The sequence below is a fragment of the Hyperolius riggenbachi genome, chromosome 11 (assembly GCF_040937935.1).
Source record: "Hyperolius riggenbachi isolate aHypRig1 chromosome 11, aHypRig1.pri, whole genome shotgun sequence".
NCBI lineage: Eukaryota > Metazoa > Chordata > Amphibia > Anura > Hyperoliidae > Hyperolius > Hyperolius riggenbachi.
Genome location: NC_090656.1, coordinates 239,007,852 through 239,025,301, shown reverse-complemented (window position 1 = coordinate 239,025,301; position 17,450 = coordinate 239,007,852). Strand labels below are relative to the sequence as shown.

Here is a 17,450-nt window from a genome sequence, read left to right as displayed (position 1 = left end):
CCTATGGGACTCTGCGCGCGCAGCGCGGTGCGCTACGCGCGCAAAACTTTGCGCGCGGGAGCTTCGCGCGAAGAGCAGCACAAATCGGTGATAACTCAGCTTTGCACCGCTTATCACGCCTAAAGTCTTTTAGGCGTGATAACTGAGTTATCACCGCTTTGTGAATCAAGCCCAAGGTGTGTGTGTACATTGTGTGTGTGTGTGTGAGTAAGCAGTGTGTGTGGTGTGTGTAGAGTGTACAGTATGTGTCTGTTTGTGTACAAAGTATGTGGTGTGTGTGTGAGTAAGGTGTGTATGGTGTGTGTGTGTGTGTGTGTGTGTGTGTGTGTGTGTGTGTGTATGTATGTGTGTGGTGTGTGTGTGTGTGTGTGTGTGTGTGTGTACAGTGTGTGTGTGGTGTGTTGTGTAAGCAGTGTGTGTGTGTGAGTAAGCAGTGTGTGTGTACATTGTGTGTGCGTGTGTGTGTGTGTGTGTGTGTGTGTGTGTGAGAGCAGCGTGTGCACAGTGTGTGTGTGTGTGTGTGTGTGTGTGTGTGTGTGTGTGTAAGGACAGCGGTGAGTGACAGTGTTCCCCAGCAGTGCAGGGAGCAGAGGAGGGGCAGGCGGCAGAAAGATTATTTGTATGGTGACTTCCACCCACCTGTCACCCTCTTCCTCTTCCCTGAACTTGGTCCTCCTCCTCAGCTACCTGTCAGCATCCTCATCCCTCTCCTCCTCCTCCTCCTGCTCCTCCATCTCTCCCCCTCCTCCCTCTGCCTGGCCAGAGCATCTCACAGAGAGAATGGCGGAGAGAGACAAGGCAAGCACAACCCCAGCCAGCTCCTCTCCATTCCTGGGGCTGCACCTGGCTTCCCCCCCACATTTCAGGTAAGCCCCCCCCCCATTATCTGCTGACATCCAGCTCCGCTGCCCTGATCTCTGCTGCCCGGGGGGAGGGGGGTTCATCCATTCCTCTCAATAGCAGCAATATCCCTGCCTGCTGTCTGTCCCCCTGCCTGCTATATCTGTCCCCCTGCCTGCTATATCTGTCCCCCTGCCTGCTATATCTGTCCTCCTGCCCTGCCTGCTATATCTGCCCCCCTGCTCTGCCTGCTATATCTTCCCCCCTGCCTTCTATAGCTGCCTGTCCCCCTGCCTGTTATATCTGCCCCCCTGCCCTGCCTGCTATATCTGCCCTACTGCCCTGCCTGCTATATCTGTCCTACTGCCTGCTATATCTGCCCTACTGCCCTGCCTGCTATATCTGCCTGTCCCCCTGCCTGTTACATCTGCCCCCCTGCCCTGCCTGCTATATCTGCCCTCCTGCCCTGCCTGCTGTCTGTGCTCTGCTCTGCCTGCTATATCTGCCCCCCTGCCTGCTATATATCTGCTCTGCCCTGCCTGCTATATCTGCCCCCCTGCCCTGCCTGCTATATCTGCCCCCCTGCCCTACCTGCTATATCTGTCCCCCTGCCTGCTATATCTGCCCTCCTGCCCTGCCTGCTATATCTTTCCCCCTGTCTGCTATATATCTGCCCTGCCTGCTGTCTGTGCTCTGCCCTGCCTGCTATATCTGCCCCCCTGCCTGCTATATATGTCACCTTGCCTGCTATATCTGTCCCCCTGCCCTGCCTGCTATATCTGCCCCCCTTCCCTACCTGCTACATCTGCCCCCCTTCCCTACCTGCTACATCTGCCCCCCTTCCCTACCTGCTACATCTGCCCCCCCTGCCCTGCCTGCTATATCTGCCCTCCTGCCCTGCCTGCTATATCTGTCCCCCTGCCTGCTATATCTGCCCCCTGCCCTTCTATATCTGGCCCCCTGCCCTGCTATATCTGTCCCTCTGCCCTGCTATATCTGTCCCCCTGCCTGCTATATCTGGCCCCTGCCTGCTATATCTGGCCCCCTACCCTGCTATATCTGTCCCTCTGCCATGCTATATCTGTCCCCCTGCCTGCTATATCTGTCCCCCTGCCCTGCTATATCTGTCCCCCTGCCCTGCTATATCTGTCCCCTGCCATTCTATATCTGGCCCCCTGCCCTGCTATATCTTCCTGTCCCCCTGCTCTGCCTGCTATACCTGTTTGCTCTGCCTGCCATATCTGCTACAATGCCCCCATATCTACCTGCCTGGAGTATATATGTGTCTGTATTACAGACCAGCAGCTTTGTGTGTGTATATTATTATATAGAGACTGCCAATAGCTGTATCCAGTGTGTGAAGTAGATCTCTGCTGCCAACCAGCCACCTCTATGCTTGTTTACTGCAATGGCCGTCTCCTCAATCAGCACAGGTGGCCGTCATTCTATCTATGTAATGATCTTCCTCTGTCCATCTTCTGTACAGCTGTACGTTGTGCCAATTACCTTCACATGTGGGGATAGTCAATGTACTGTCTATAAACATATGCAATACATGTAAGATTTATCCAGGTAAACAACATTGCCAGCTGTATACATTGTCAGCACTTGTGTTTATGTTCTGATGTATCTATCTATCTATCTATCTATCTATCTATCTATCTATCTATCTATCTATCTATCTATCGTGGCTGGATAGTGTACTGGTTAAGGGCTCTGCCTTTGACATGGGAGACCAGGGTTTGAATCCTGGCTAGGTCAAGTACCTATTCAGTAAGGAGTTCAAGGCAAGACTCCCTAACACTGCAGGGTGGCCTCCTGAGCGCGTCCCAGTGGCTGCAGCACTTGAGCGCTTTGAGTCCGACAGGTGAAAAGCGCTATACAAATGTTCGGATTATTTTATCTATCCATCTACCTGCTATCTATCTATCTATCTATCTATCTATCTATACTCCTATTATTTATTAATTGTATTTATAAAGCGCCAACATATTACGCAGCGCTGAACATTAATTTAGGTTACAGACAATATTTAGGGGTGACATACAGCAATATGACAATACAGGAATACAAGAAAACCAGATCACACAGCACAGTATGAGTACAAGGTAATGCATAGTCAGTCACTGGATGGAGCATTGAGATTAGGCAAGTTAGGTTCACTCAGATGCATAGCATGGGTTCGCAGTAATGGAGGTGCAAGATCAGGTAGGACACAAAAGGAGGAGGACCCTGCCCAAAGGCTTACAATCTAAAGGGAAAGGTAAGGACACGAGAGGTAGGGGACCAGAGTTCAGCTGTGGGTTTAGAGCACTTGTGAGGGGTAGTAGGCCAGAGTGAAAAGGTGAGTTTTGAGGGCTTTCTTGAAGATGTTGAAGGAGGGGGCTGCCCTAATGGGTGCAGGTAGGGCGTTCCATAGTGTTGGAGCAGCTTTTGAGAAGTCCTGGAGGCATGCATGGGACTGGGTGATGCGGGGGGCGGTTAGGCGAAGTTAATTGGAGGAGCCGAGTGATCGGCTAGGTGTGTACCTCTGATACTCCTATCTATCTATCTATCTATCCATCCATCTACCTGCTATCTATCTATCTATCTATCTATCTATCTATCTATCTATCTGTCCACCCATCCATCCTCTGTAAAGCTACATGTTGTGTTAATTAGGAGTTACATTTGTCTAGTTGCAATACATTTAGCTTTACAGAGAAAAACATTATACACTGTATGAAAACACTGACTCTAACACATCACTTATATCTATCTATCTACCCATCCATCCCTCCATCCATGCACCCTCTGTGTTGTTCTGCTATGTGTAGGCTGCCTGTCTATTGCTGTGTGTGTTGCTGATCAGCAGTCATTAGTGGAATTCTTGCTAGCAGAGAGTGAATGGTATATTTGGGTGTGGTGTGTGTTATTGTATTAGCTGCTGATGATAGTGGTTATTACTTTATTATGTGTTTATCACACCCTGCCTCATTGTAGGATGTGGCTGGAGCAGATGAGTAGGTGGCCAGCCTGGAGGTACCAGGATACAGAGAGGCCTAGAGATAGTGGGAAGCCTGGAGACTGGAGGTACCAGGATACAGGGAGGCCTAGTGATGGTGGGAAGCCTGGAGGTACCAGGATACAGGGAGACCTAGTGATGGTGGGAAGCCTGGAGACTGGAGGTACCAGGACACAGAGAGGCCTAGTGATGGTGAGCAGCCAGGAGACTGGAGGTACCAGGATACAGGGAGGCCTAGTGATGGTGGGAAGCCAGGAGACTGGAGGTACCAGGATACAGAGAGGCCTAGTGATGGTGGGAAGCCTGGAGGTACCAGGATACAGGGAGACCTAGTGATGGTGGGAAGCCAGGAGACTGGAGGTACCAGGATACAGGGAGGCCTAGTAATGGTGGGCAGCCAGGAGACTGGAGGTACCAGGATACAGAGAGGCCTAGTGATGGTGGGCAGCCAGGAGACTGGAGGTACCAGGATACAGAGAGGCCTAGTGATGGTGGGAAGCCAGGGGACTGAAGGTACCAGGATACAGGGAGGCCTAGTGATGGTGGGAAGCCGGGAGTCTGGAGGTACCAGGATACAGAGAGGCCTAGTGATGGTGGGAAGCCTGGAGGTACCAGGATACAGGGAGACCTAGTGATGGTGGGAAGCCAGGAGACTGGAGGTACCAGGATACAGAGAGGCCTAGTGATGGTGGGCAGCCAGGAGGCTGGAGGTACCAGGATACAGAGAGGCCTAGTGATGGTGGGCAGCCAGGTGACTGGAGGTACCAGAATACAGAGAGGCCTAGTGATGGTGGGAAGCCAGGAGACTGAAGGTACCAGGATACAGAGAGGCCTAGTGATGGTGAGCAGCCAGGAGACTGGAGGTACCAGGATACAGAGAGGCCTAGTGATGGTGGGCAGCCAGGAGACTGGAGGTACCAGGATACAGAGAGGCCTAGTGATGGTGGGCAGCCAGGAGACTAGATGTACCAGGATACAGGGAGGCCTAGTGATGGTGGGAAGCCAGGAGACTGGAGGTACCAGGATACAGGGAGGCCTAGTGATGGTGGGCATCCAGGAGACTGGAGGTACCAGGATACAGGGAGACCTAGTGATGGTGGGCAGCCAGGTGCCTGGAGGTACCAGGATACAGGGAGGCCTAGTGATGGTAAGCAGCCAGGAAGCTGGAGGTACCAGGATACAGGCAGGCCTGGTGATGGTGGGCAGCCAGGAGACCGGAGGTACCAGGATACAGGGAGGCCTAGTGATGGTGGGCAGCCAGGAGACTGGAGGTACCAGGATACAGGGAGGCCTAGTGATGGTGGGCAGCCAGGAGACTGGAGGTACCAGGATACAGGGAGGCCTAGTAATGGTGGCCAGCCAGGAGACTGGAGGTACCAGGATACAGGGAGGCCTAGTGATGGTGGGAAGCCAGGAGGCTGGAGGTACCAGGATACAGAGAGGCCTAGTGATGGTTGGAAGCCGGGAGTCTGGAGGTACCAGGATACAGGGAGGCCTAGTGATGGTGGGCAGCCAGGAGACTAGAGGTACCAGGATACAGTAGGCCTAGTGATGGTGGGAAGCCAGGAGACTGGAGGTACCAGGATACAGGGAGGCCTAGTGATGGTGGGCATCCAGGAGACTGGAGGTACCAGGATACAGGAAGCCTAGTGATGGTGGGAAGCCAGGAGACTGAAGGTACCAGGATACAGGGAGGCCTATTGATGGTTGGAAGCCAGGAGACTAGAGGTACCAGGATACAGGGAGGCCTAGTGATGGTGGCCAGCCTGGAGGTACCAGGATACAGAGAGGCCTAGTGATGGTGGGAAGCCAGGAGACTGGAGGTACCAGGATACAGGAGGCCTAGGAATGGTGGGAAGCCAGGAGACTGAAGGTACCAGGATACAAAGAGGCCTAGTGATGGTGGGAAGCCAGGAGACTGGAGGTACCAGGATACAGGGAGGCCTAGTGATGGTGGGCAGCCAGGAGACTGGAGGTACCAGGATACAGGGAGGCCTAGTGATGGTGGGCAGCCAGGAGACTAGAGGTACCAGGATACAGTAGGCCTAGTGATGGTGGGAAGCCAGGAGACTGGAGGTACCAGGATACAGGGAGGCCTAGTGATGGTGGGCAGCCAGGAGACTGGAGGTACCAGGATACAGGGAGGCCTAGTGATGGTGGGCAGCCAGGAGACTGGAGGTACCAGGATACAGAGAGGCCTAGTGATGGTGGGCAGCCAGGAGACTGGAGGTACCAGGATACAGAGAGGCCTAGTGATGGTGGCCAGCCTAGAGGTACCAGGATACAGGGAGGCCTAGTGATGGTGGTCAGACAGGAGACTGGAGGTACCAGGATACAGGGAGGCCTAGTGATGGTGGGCAGCCAGGAGACTGGGGGTACCAGGATACAGGGAGGCCTAGTGATGGTGGGCTGCAAGGAGACTGGAGGTACCAGGATACAGGGAGGCCTAGTGATGGTGGGCTGCAAGGAGACTGGAGGTACCAGGATACAGGGAGGCCTAGTGATGGTGGCCAGCCTGGAGGTACCAGGATACAGGGAGGCCTAGTGATGGAGGGCAGCTAGGAGACAGGAGGTACCAGTATACAGAGAGGCCTAGTGATGGTGGCTAGCCAGGAGACTGGAGGTACCAGGATACAGAGAGGCCTAGTGACGGTGGCTAGCAAAGAGACTGGAGGTACCAGGATACAGAGAGGCCTGTGGCTAGCAAAGAGACTGGAGGTACCAGGATACAGGGAGGCCTAGTGATGGTGGGCAGCCAGGAAACTGGAGGTACCAGGATACATGGAGGCCTAGTAATGGTGGCCAGTCTGGAGGTACCAGGATACAGAGAGGCCTAGTAATGGTGTCCAGCCTGGAGGTACCAGGATACAGAGAGGCCTAGTGATGGTGGTGCGCCAGGAGACTGGAGGTACCAGGATACAGGGAGGCCTTGTGAAAGTGGGCAGCCAGGAGACTGGAGGTACCAGGATACAGGAGGCCTAGTGATGGTGGGAAGCCAGGAGACTGGAGGTACCAGGATACAGAGAGGCCTAGTGATGGTGGGCAGCCAGGAGACTGGAGGTACCAGGATACAGGGAGGCCTAGTGATAGTGGGAAGCCAGGAGACTGGAGGTACCAGGACACAGAGAGGCCTAGTGATGGTGGGAAGCCAGGAGACTGAAGGTACCAGGATACAGGGAGGCCTAGTGATGGTGGCCAGATGGGAGGTACCAGAATACAGGGAGGCCTAGTGATGTTGGGCAGCCAGGAGACTGGAGGTACCAGGATACAGAGAGGCCTAGTGATGGTGGGCAGCTAGGAGACTGGAAGTACCAGGATACAGGGAGGCCTAGTGATGGTGGCCAGCCAGGAGGTACCAGGATACAGGAGGCCTAGTGATGGTGGGCAGCCAGGAGACTAGAGGTACCAGGATACAGAGAGGCCTAGTAATGGTGGCCAGCCTGGAGGTACCAGAATACAGGAGGCCTAGTGATGGTGGGCAGCAAGGAGACTGGAGGTAGCAGGATACAGGGACGCCTAGTGATGGTGGGCAGCCAGGAGACTGGAGGTACCAGGATACAGGGAGCCCTAGTGATGGTGGGAAGCCAGGAGACTGAAGGTACCAGGATACAGGGAGGCCTAGTGATGGTGGGCAGCCAGGAGACTGGAGGTACCAGGATACAGGGAGGCCTAGTGATGGTGGGCAGCCAGGTGACTGGAGGTACCAGGATACAGGGAGGCCTAGTGATGGTGGGAAGCCGGGAGACTGGAGGTACCAGGATACAGAGAGGCCTAGTGATGGTGGGAAGCCAGGAGACCGGAGGTACCAGGATACAGGGAGCACTAGTGATGGTGGGCATCCAGGAGACTGGAGGTACCAGGATACAGGGAGGTCTAGTGATGGTGGGCATCCAGGAGACTGGAGGTACCAGGATACAGAGAGGCCTAGTGATAGTGGGCAGCCAGGAGACTGGAGGTACCAGGATACAGGGAGGCCTAGTGATGGTGGGAAGCCAGGAGACTAGAGGTACCAGGATACAGGGAGGCCTGGTGATGGTGGCCAGCCTGGAGGTACCAGGATAGAGGAGGCCTAGTGATGGTGGGAAGCCAGGAGCCTGGAGGTACCAGGATACAGGGAGGCCTAGTGATGGTGGGAAGCCAGGAGACTGGTGGTACCAGGATACAGAGCGGCCTAGTGATGGTGGGCAGCAAGGAGACTGGAGGTACCAGGATACAGGGAGGCCTAGTGATGGTGGGCAGCCAGATGACTGGAGGTACCAGGATACAGAGAGGCCTAGTAATGTTGGCCAGCCTGGAGGTACCAGGATACAGGAGGCCTAGTAATGGTGGGAAGCCAGGAGACTGGAGGTACCAGGATACAGGGAGGCCTGGTGATGGTGGGCAGCCAGGAGACTGGAGGTACCAGGATACAGGGAGGCCTAGTGATGGTGGAAAGCCTGGAGACTGGAGGTACCAGGATACAGAGAGGCCTAGTAATGGTGGCCAGCCTGGAGGTACCAGGATACAGGGAGGCCTAGTGATGGTGGGCAGCCAGGAGACTGGAGGTACCAGGATACAGAGAGGCCTAGTGATGGTGGGAAGCCGGGAGTCTGGAGGTACCAGGATACAGGGAGGCCTAGTGATGGTGGGCAGCCAGGAGACTAGAGGTACCATGATACAGAGAGGCCTAGTGATGGTGGGCAGCCAGGAGACTAGAGGTACCAGGATACAGAGAGGCCTAGTGATGGTGGGAAGCCGGGAGTCTGGAGGTACCAGGATACAGGGAGGCCTAGTGATGGTGGGCAGCCAGGAGACTAGAGGTACCATGATACAGGGAGGCCTAGTGATGGTGGGCAGCCAGGAGACTAGAGGTACCAGGATACAGAGAGGCCTAGTGATGGTGGGAAGCCAGGAGACTGGAGGTACCAGGAAACAGAGAGGCCTAGTGATGGTGGGCAGCCAGGAGACTAGAGGTACCAGGATACAGAGAGGCCTAGTGATGGTGGGAAGCCAGGAGACTGGAGGTACCAGGAAACAGAGAGGCCTAGTGATGGTGAGCAGCCAGGAGACTAGATGTACCAGGATACAGGGAGGCCTAGTGATGGTGGCCAGCCGGGAGGTACTAGGATACAGGAGGCGTAGTGATGGTGGGAAGCCAGGAGACTGAAGGTACCAGGATACAGGGAGGCCTAGTGATGGTGGGCAGCCAGGTGACTGGAGGTACCAGGATACAGAGAGGCCTAGTAATGGTGGCCAGCCTGGAGGTACCAGGATACAGGAGGCCTAGTGATGGTGGGAAGCCAGGAGACTGGAGGTAGCAGGATACAGGGAGGCCTAGTGATGGTGGGCAGCCAGGAGACTGGAGGTACCAGGATACAGGGAGACCTAGTGATGGTGGGCAGCCAGGAGACTAGAGGTACCATGGTACAGGGAGGCCTAGTGATGGTGGGAAGCCAGGAGCCTGGAGGTACCAGGATAGAGGGAGACCTAGTGATGGTGGGCAGCCAGGAGACTGGAGGTACCAGGATACAGGGAGGCCTAGTGATGGTGGAAAGCCTGGAGACTGGATGTACCAGGATACAGAGAGGCCTAGTAATGGTGGCCAGCCTGGAGGTACCAGGATACAGGCAGGCCTGGTGATGGTGGGCAGCCAGGAGACCGGAGGTACCAGGATAGAGGAGGCCTAGTGATGGTGGGAAGCCAGGAGACTGGAGGTACCAGGATACAGAGAGGCCTAGTGATGGTGGGAAGCCAGGAGCCTGGAGGTACTAGAATACAGGGAGACCTAGTGATGGTGGGAAGCCTGGAGACTGGAGGTACCAGGATACAAAGAGGCCTAGTAATGGTGGCCAGCCTGAAGGTACCAGGATACAGGGAGGCCTAGTGACGGTGGGCAGCCAGGAGACTGGAGGTACCAGGATACAGGGAGGCCTAGTGATGGTGGAAAGCCTGGAGACTGGAGGTACCAGGATACAGAGAGGCCTAGTAATGGTGGCCAGCCTGGAGGTACCAGGATACAGGGAGGCCTAGTGATGGTGGGCAGCCAGGAGACTGGAGGTACCAGGATACAGAGAGGCCTAGTGATGGTGGGAAGCCGGGAGTCTGGAGGTACCAGGATACAGGGAGGCCTAGTGATGGTGGGCAGCCAGGAGACTAGAGGTACCATGATACAGGGAGGCCTAGTGATGGTGGGCAGCCAGGAGACTAGAGGTACCAGGATACAGAGAGGCCTAGTGATGGTGGGAAGCCAGGAGACTGGAGGTACCATGATACAGGGAGGCCTAGTGATGGTGGGCAGCCAGGAGACTAGAGGTACCAGGATACAGGAGGCCTAGTGATGGTGGGAAGCCAGGAGACTGGAGGTACCAGGATACAGGGAGACCTAGTGATGGTGGGCAGCCGGGAGGTACTAGGATACAGGAGGCGTAGTGATGGTGGGAAGCCAGGAGACTGAATGTACCAGGATACAGGGAGGCCTAGTGATGGTGGGCAGCCAGGAGACTAGAGGTACCAGGATACAGAGAGGCCTAGTAATGGTGGCCAGCCTGGAGGTACCAGGATACAGGAGGCCTAGTGATGGTGGGAAGCCAGGAGACTGGAGGTACCAGGATACAGGGAGGCCTAGTGATAGTGGGCAGCCAGGAGACTGGAGGTACCAGGATACAGGGAGACCTAGTGATGGTGGGCAGCCAGGAGACTAGAGGTACCATGGTACAGGGAGGCCTAGTGATAATGGGAAGCCAGGAGCCTGGAGGTACCAGGATAGAGGGAGACCTAGTGATGGTGGGCAGCCAGGAGACTGGAGGTACCAGGATACAGGGAGGCCTAGTGATGGTGGAAAGCCTGGAGACTGGATGTACCAGGATACAGAGAGGCCTAGTAATGGTGGCCAGCCTGGAGGTACCAGGATACAGGCAGGCCTGGTGATGGTGGGCAGCCAGGAGACCGGAGGTACCAGGATACAGAGAGGCCTAGTGATGGTGGGAAGCCGGGAGTCTGTAGGTACCAGGATACAGGGAGGCCTAGTGATGGTGGGCAGCCAGGAGACTAGAGGTACCAGGATAAAGTAGGCCTAGTGATGGTGGGAAGCCAGGAGACTGGAGGTACCAGGATACAGGGAGGCCTAGTGATGGTGTGCATCCAGGAGACTAGAGGTACCAGGATAAAGTAGGCCTAGTGATGGTGGGAAGCCAGGAGACTGGAGGTACCAGGATACAGGGAGGCCTAGTGATGGTGGGCATCCAGGAGACTGGAGGTACCAGGATACAGGGAGGCCTAGTGATGGTGGGAAGCCAGGAGACTGGAGGTACCAGGATACAGGGAGGCCTAGTGATAGTGGGCAGCCAGGTGACTGGAGGTACCAGGATACAGAGAGGCCTAGTGATTATGGTCAGCCTGGAGGTACCAGGATACAGAGAGGCCTAGTGATGGTGGGAAGCCAGGAGACTGGAGGTACCAGGATACAGAGAGGCCTAGTGATGGTGGGCAGCCAGGAGACTGGGGGTACCAGGATACAGAGAGGCCTAGTGATGGTGGGAAGCCAGGAGACTGGAGGTACCAGGACACAGAGAGGCCTAGTGATGGTGGGAAGCCGGGAGGTACTAGGATACAGAAGGCGTAGTGATGGTGGGAAGCCAGGAGACTGAAGGTACCAGGATACAGGGAGGCCTAGTGATGGTGGGCAGCCAGGTGACTGGAGGTACCAGGATACAGGGAGGCCTAGTAATGGTGGCCAGCCTGGAGGTACCAGGATACAGGAGGCCTAGTGATGGTGGGAAGCCAGGAGACTGGAGGTAGCAGGATACAGGGAGGCCTAGTGATGGTGGGCAGCCAGGAGACTGGAGGTACCAGGATACAGGGAGGCCTAGTGATGGTGGGCAGCCAGGAGACTAGAGGTACCAGGGTACAGGGAGGCCTAGTGATGGTGGGAAGCCAGGAGGTACCAGGATACAGGGAGGCCTGGTGATGGTGGGCAGCCAGGAGACTGGAGGTAACAGGATACAGAGAGGCCTAGTGATGGTGGGCAGCCAGGAGACTAGAGGTACCATGATACAGGAGGCCTAGTGATGGTGGGAAGCCAGGAGACTGGAGGTACCAGGATAGAGGGAGGCCTAGTGATGGTGGGCAGCCAGGAGACTGGAGGTACCAGGATACAGAGAGGCCTAGTGATGGTGGGAAGCCAGGAGACTGGAGGTAGCAGGATACAGGGAGGCCTAGTGATGGTGGGCAGCCAGGAGACTGGAGGTACCAGGATACAGGGAGACCTAGTGATGGTGGGCAGCCAGGAGACTAGAGGTACCATGGTACAGGGAGGCCTAGTGATAATGGGAAGCCAGGAGCCTGGAGGTACCAGGATAGAGGGAGACCTAGTGATGGTGGGCAGCCAGGAGACTGGAGGTACCAGGATACAGGGAGGCCTAGTGATGGTGGAAAGCCTGGAGACTGGATATACCAGGATACAGAGAGGCCTAGTAATGGTGGCCAGCCTGGAGGTACCAGGATACAGGCAGGCCTGGTAATGGTGGGCAGCCAGGAGACCGGAGGTACCAGGATACAGGGAGGCCTAGTGATAGTGGGAAGCCAGGAGACTGGAGGTACCAGGATACAGGGAGGCCTAGTGATGGTGGGCATCCAGGAGACTGGAGGTACCAGGATACAGGGAGGCCTAGTGATGGTGGGCAGCCAGGAGACTAGAGGTACCATGGTACAGGGAGGCCTAGTGATAATGGGAAGCCAGGAGCCTGGAGGTACCAGGATAGAGGGAGACCTAGTGATGGTGGGCAGCCAGGAGACTGGAGGTACCAGGATACAGGGAGGCCTAGTGATGGTGGAAAGCCTGGAGACTGGATGTACCAGGATACAGAGAGGCCTAGTAATGGTGGCCAGCCTGGAGGTACCAGGATACAGGCAGGCCTGGTGATGGTGGGCAGCCAGGAGACCGGAGGTACCAGGATACAGAGAGGCCTAGTGATGGTGGGAAGCCGGGAGTCTGTAGGTACCAGGATACAGGGAGGCCTAGTGATGGTGGGCAGCCAGGAGACTAGAGGTACCAGGATAAAGTAGGCCTAGTGATGGTGGGAAGCCAGGAGACTGGAGGTACCAGGATACAGGGAGGCCTAGTGATGGTGTGCATCCAGGAGACTAGAGGTACCAGGATAAAGTAGGCCTAGTGATGGTGGGAAGCCAGGAGACTGGAGGTACCAGGATACAGGGAGGCCTAGTGATGGTGGGCATCCAGGAGACTGGAGGTACCAGGATACAGGGAGGCCTAGTGATGGTGGGAAGCCAGGAGACTGGAGGTACCAGGATACAGGGAGGCCTAGTGATAGTGGGCAGCCAGGTGACTGGAGGTACCAGGATACAGAGAGGCCTAGTGATTATGGTCAGCCTGGAGGTACCAGGATACAGAGAGGCCTAGTGATGGTGGGAAGCCAGGAGACTGGAGGTACCAGGATACAGAGAGGCCTAGTGATGGTGGGCAGCCAGGAGACTGGGGGTACCAGGATACAGAGAGGCCTAGTGATGGTGGGAAGCCAGGAGACTGGAGGTACCAGGACACAGAGAGGCCTAGTGATGGTGGGAAGCCGGGAGGTACTAGGATACAGAAGGCGTAGTGATGGTGGGAAGCCAGGAGACTGAAGGTACCAGGATACAGGGAGGCCTAGTGATGGTGGGCAGCCAGGTGACTGGAGGTACCAGGATACAGGGAGGCCTAGTAATGGTGGCCAGCCTGGAGGTACCAGGATACAGGAGGCCTAGTGATGGTGGGAAGCCAGGAGACTGGAGGTAGCAGGATACAGGGAGGCCTAGTGATGGTGGGCAGCCAGGAGACTGGAGGTACCAGGATACAGGGAGGCCTAGTGATGGTGGGCAGCCAGGAGACTAGAGGTACCAGGGTACAGGGAGGCCTAGTGATGGTGGGAAGCCAGGAGGTACCAGGATACAGGGAGGCCTGGTGATGGTGGGCAGCCAGGAGACTGGAGGTAACAGGATACAGAGAGGCCTAGTGATGGTGGGCAGCCAGGAGACTAGAGGTACCATGATACAGGAGGCCTAGTGATGGTGGGAAGCCAGGAGACTGGAGGTACCAGGATAGAGGGAGGCCTAGTGATGGTGGGCAGCCAGGAGACTGGAGGTACCAGGATACAGAGAGGCCTAGTGATGGTGGGAAGCCAGGAGACTGGAGGTAGCAGGATACAGGGAGGCCTAGTGATGGTGGGCAGCCAGGAGACTGGAGGTACCAGGATACAGGGAGACCTAGTGATGGTGGGCAGCCAGGAGACTAGAGGTACCATGGTACAGGGAGGCCTAGTGATAATGGGAAGCCAGGAGCCTGGAGGTACCAGGATAGAGGGAGACCTAGTGATGGTGGGCAGCCAGGAGACTGGAGGTACCAGGATACAGGGAGGCCTAGTGATGGTGGAAAGCCTGGAGACTGGATATACCAGGATACAGAGAGGCCTAGTAATGGTGGCCAGCCTGGAGGTACCAGGATACAGGCAGGCCTGGTAATGGTGGGCAGCCAGGAGACCGGAGGTACCAGGATACAGGGAGGCCTAGTGATAGTGGGAAGCCAGGAGACTGGAGGTACCAGGATACAGGGAGGCCTAGTGATGGTGGGCATCCAGGAGACTGGAGGTACCAGGATACAGGGAGGCCTAGTGATGGTGGGCAGCCAGGAGACTGGAGGTACCAGGATACAGGGAGGCCTAGTGATGGTGGGCAGCCAGGAGACTGGAGGTACCAGGATACAGGGAGGCCTAGTGATGGTGGGCAGCCAGGTGACTGGAGGTACCAGGATACAGAGAGGCCTAGTGATGGTGGTCAGCCTGGAGGTACCAGGATACAGAGAGGCCTAGTGATGGTGGGAAGCCAGGAGACTGGAGGTACCAGGATACAGGGAGGCCTAGTGATGGTGGAAAGCCTGGAGACTGGATGTACCAGGATACAGAGAGGCCTAGTAATGGTGGCCAGCCTGGAGGTACCAGGATACAGGCAGGCCTGGTGATGGTGGGCAGCCAGGAGACCGGAGGTACCAGGATAGAGGAGGCCTAGTGATGGTGGGAAGCCAGGAGACTGGAGGTACCAGGATACAGAGAGGCCTAGTGATGGTGGGAAGCCAGGAGCCTGGAGGTACTAGAATACAGGGAGACCTAGTGATGGTGGGAAGCCTGGAGACTGGAGGTACCAGGATACAAAGAGGCCTAGTAATGGTGGCCAGCCTGAAGGTACCAGGATACAGGGAGGCCTAGTGATGGTGGGCAGCCAGGAGACTGGAGGTACCAGGATACAGGGAGGCCTAGTGATGGTGGAAAGCCTGGAGACTGGAGGTACCAGGATACAGAGAGGCCTAGTAATGGTGGCCAGCCTGGAGGTACCAGGATACAGGGAGGCCTAGTGATGGTGGGCAGCCAGGAGACTGGAGGTACCAGGATACAGAGAGGCCTAGTGATGGTGGGAAGCCGGGAGTCTGGAGGTACCAGGATACAGGGAGGCCTAGTGATGGTGGGCAGCCAGGAGACTAGAGGTACCATGATACAGGGAGGCCTAGTGATGGTGGGCAGCCAGGAGACTAGAGGTACCAGGATACAGAGAGGCCTAGTGATGGTGGGAAGCCAGGAGACTGGAGGTACCATGATACAGGGAGGCCTAGTGATGGTGGGCAGCCAGGAGACTAGAGGTACCAGGATACAGGAGGCCTAGTGATGGTGGGAAGCCAGGAGACTGGAGGTACCAGGATACAGGGAGACCTAGTGATGATGGGCAGCCGGGAGGTACTAGGATACAGGAGGCGTAGTGATGGTGGGAAGCCAGGAGACTGAATGTACCAGGATACAGGGAGGCCTAGTGATGGTGGGCAGCCAGGAGACTAGAGGTACCAGGATACAGAGAGGCCTAGTAATGGTGGCCAGCCTGGAGGTACCAGGATACAGGAGGCCTAGTGATGGTGGGAAGCCAGGAGACTGGAGGTACCAGGATACAGGGAGGCCTAGTGATGGTGGGCAGCCAGGAGACTGGAGGTACCAGGATACAGGGAGACCTAGTGATGGTGGGCAGCCAGGAGACTAGAGGTACCATGGTACAGGGAGGCCTAGTGATAATGGGAAGCCAGGAGCCTGGAGGTACCAGGATAGAGGGAGACCTAGTGATGGTGGGCAGCCAGGAGACTGGAGGTACCAGGATACAGGGAGGCCTAGTGATGGTGGAAAGCCTGGAGACTGGATGTACCAGGATACAGAGAGGCCTAGTAATGGTGGCCAGCCTGGAGGTACCAGGATACAGGCAGGCCTGGTGATGGTGGGCAGCCAGGAGACCGGAGGTACCAGGATACAGAGAGGCCTAGTGATGGTGGGAAGCCGGGAGTCTGTAGGTACCAGGATACAGGGAGGCCTAGTGATGGTGGGCAGCCAGGAGACTAGAGGTACCAGGATAAAGTAGGCCTAGTGATGGTGGGAAGCCAGGAGACTGGAGGTACCAGGATACAGGGAGGCCTAGTGATGGTGTGCATCCAGGAGACTAGAGGTACCAGGATAAAGTAGGCCTAGTGATGGTGGGAAGCCAGGAGACTGGAGGTACCAGGATACAGGGAGGCCTAGTGATGGTGGGCATCCAGGAGACTGGAGGTACCAGGATACAGGGAGGCCTAGTGATGGTGGGAAGCCAGGAGACTGGAGGTACCAGGATACAGGGAGGCCTAGTGATAGTGGGCAGCCAGGTGACTGGAGGTACCAGGATACAGAGAGGCCTAGTGATTATGGTCAGCCTGGAGGTACCAGGATACAGAGAGGCCTAGTGATGGTGGGAAGCCAGGAGACTGGAGGTACCAGGATACAGAGAGGCCTAGTGATGGTGGGCAGCCAGGAGACTGGGGGTACCAGGATACAGAGAGGCCTAGTGATGGTGGGAAGCCAGGAGACTGGAGGTACCAGGACACAGAGAGGCCTAGTGATGGTGGGAAGCCGGGAGGTACTAGGATACAGAAGGCGTAGTGATGGTGGGAAGCCAGGAGACTGAAGGTACCAGGATACAGGGAGGCCTAGTGATGGTGGGCAGCCAGGTGACTGGAGGTACCAGGATACAGGGAGGCCTAGTAATGGTGGCCAGCCTGGAGGTACCAGGATACAGGAGGCCTAGTGATGGTGGGAAGCCAGGAGACTGGAGGTAGCAGGATACAGGGAGGCCTAGTGATGGTGGGCAGCCAGGAGACTGGAGGTACCAGGATACAGGGAGGCCTAGTGATGGTGGGCAGCCAGGAGACTAGAGGTACCAGGGTACAGGGAGGCCTAGTGATGGTGGGAAGCCAGGAGGTACCAGGATACAGGGAGGCCTGGTGATGGTGGGCAGCCAGGAGACTGGAGGTAACAGGATACAGAGAGGCCTAGTGATGGTGGGCAGCCAGGAGACTAGAGGTACCATGATACAGGAGGCCTAGTGATGGTGGGAAGCCAGGAGACTGGAGGTACCAGGATAGAGGGAGGCCTAGTGATGGTGGGCAGCCAGGAGACTGGAGGTACCAGGATACAGAGAGGCCTAGTGATGGTGGGAAGCCAGGAGACTGGAGGTACCAGGATACAGAGAGGCCTAGTGATGGTGGGCAGCCAGGAGACTAGATGTACCAGGATACAGG

At 56.3% G+C, this 17,450-nt stretch overlaps 1 protein-coding gene across 3 annotated transcripts in view; it reads left to right on the top strand.

Moving 5' to 3' along the window:
- Window positions 1-601: 601 nt before the first annotated feature.
- The window catches only part of MAPK8IP1 (mitogen-activated protein kinase 8 interacting protein 1), a 269,383-nt gene continuing 252,534 nt past the window's right edge, over window positions 602-17,450 (top strand). Inside the window, exon 1 of one of the 3 annotated variants that reach the window (XM_068261710.1) lies at window positions 602-866. In XM_068261710.1, the coding sequence (XP_068117811.1) occupies window positions 622-866 (245 nt within the window). In that variant the 5' untranslated portion in view covers window positions 602-621. The remainder of the gene's footprint in view (window positions 867-17,450) is intronic. The other 2 variants (XM_068261708.1, XM_068261709.1) reach the window with 2 other exon arrangements.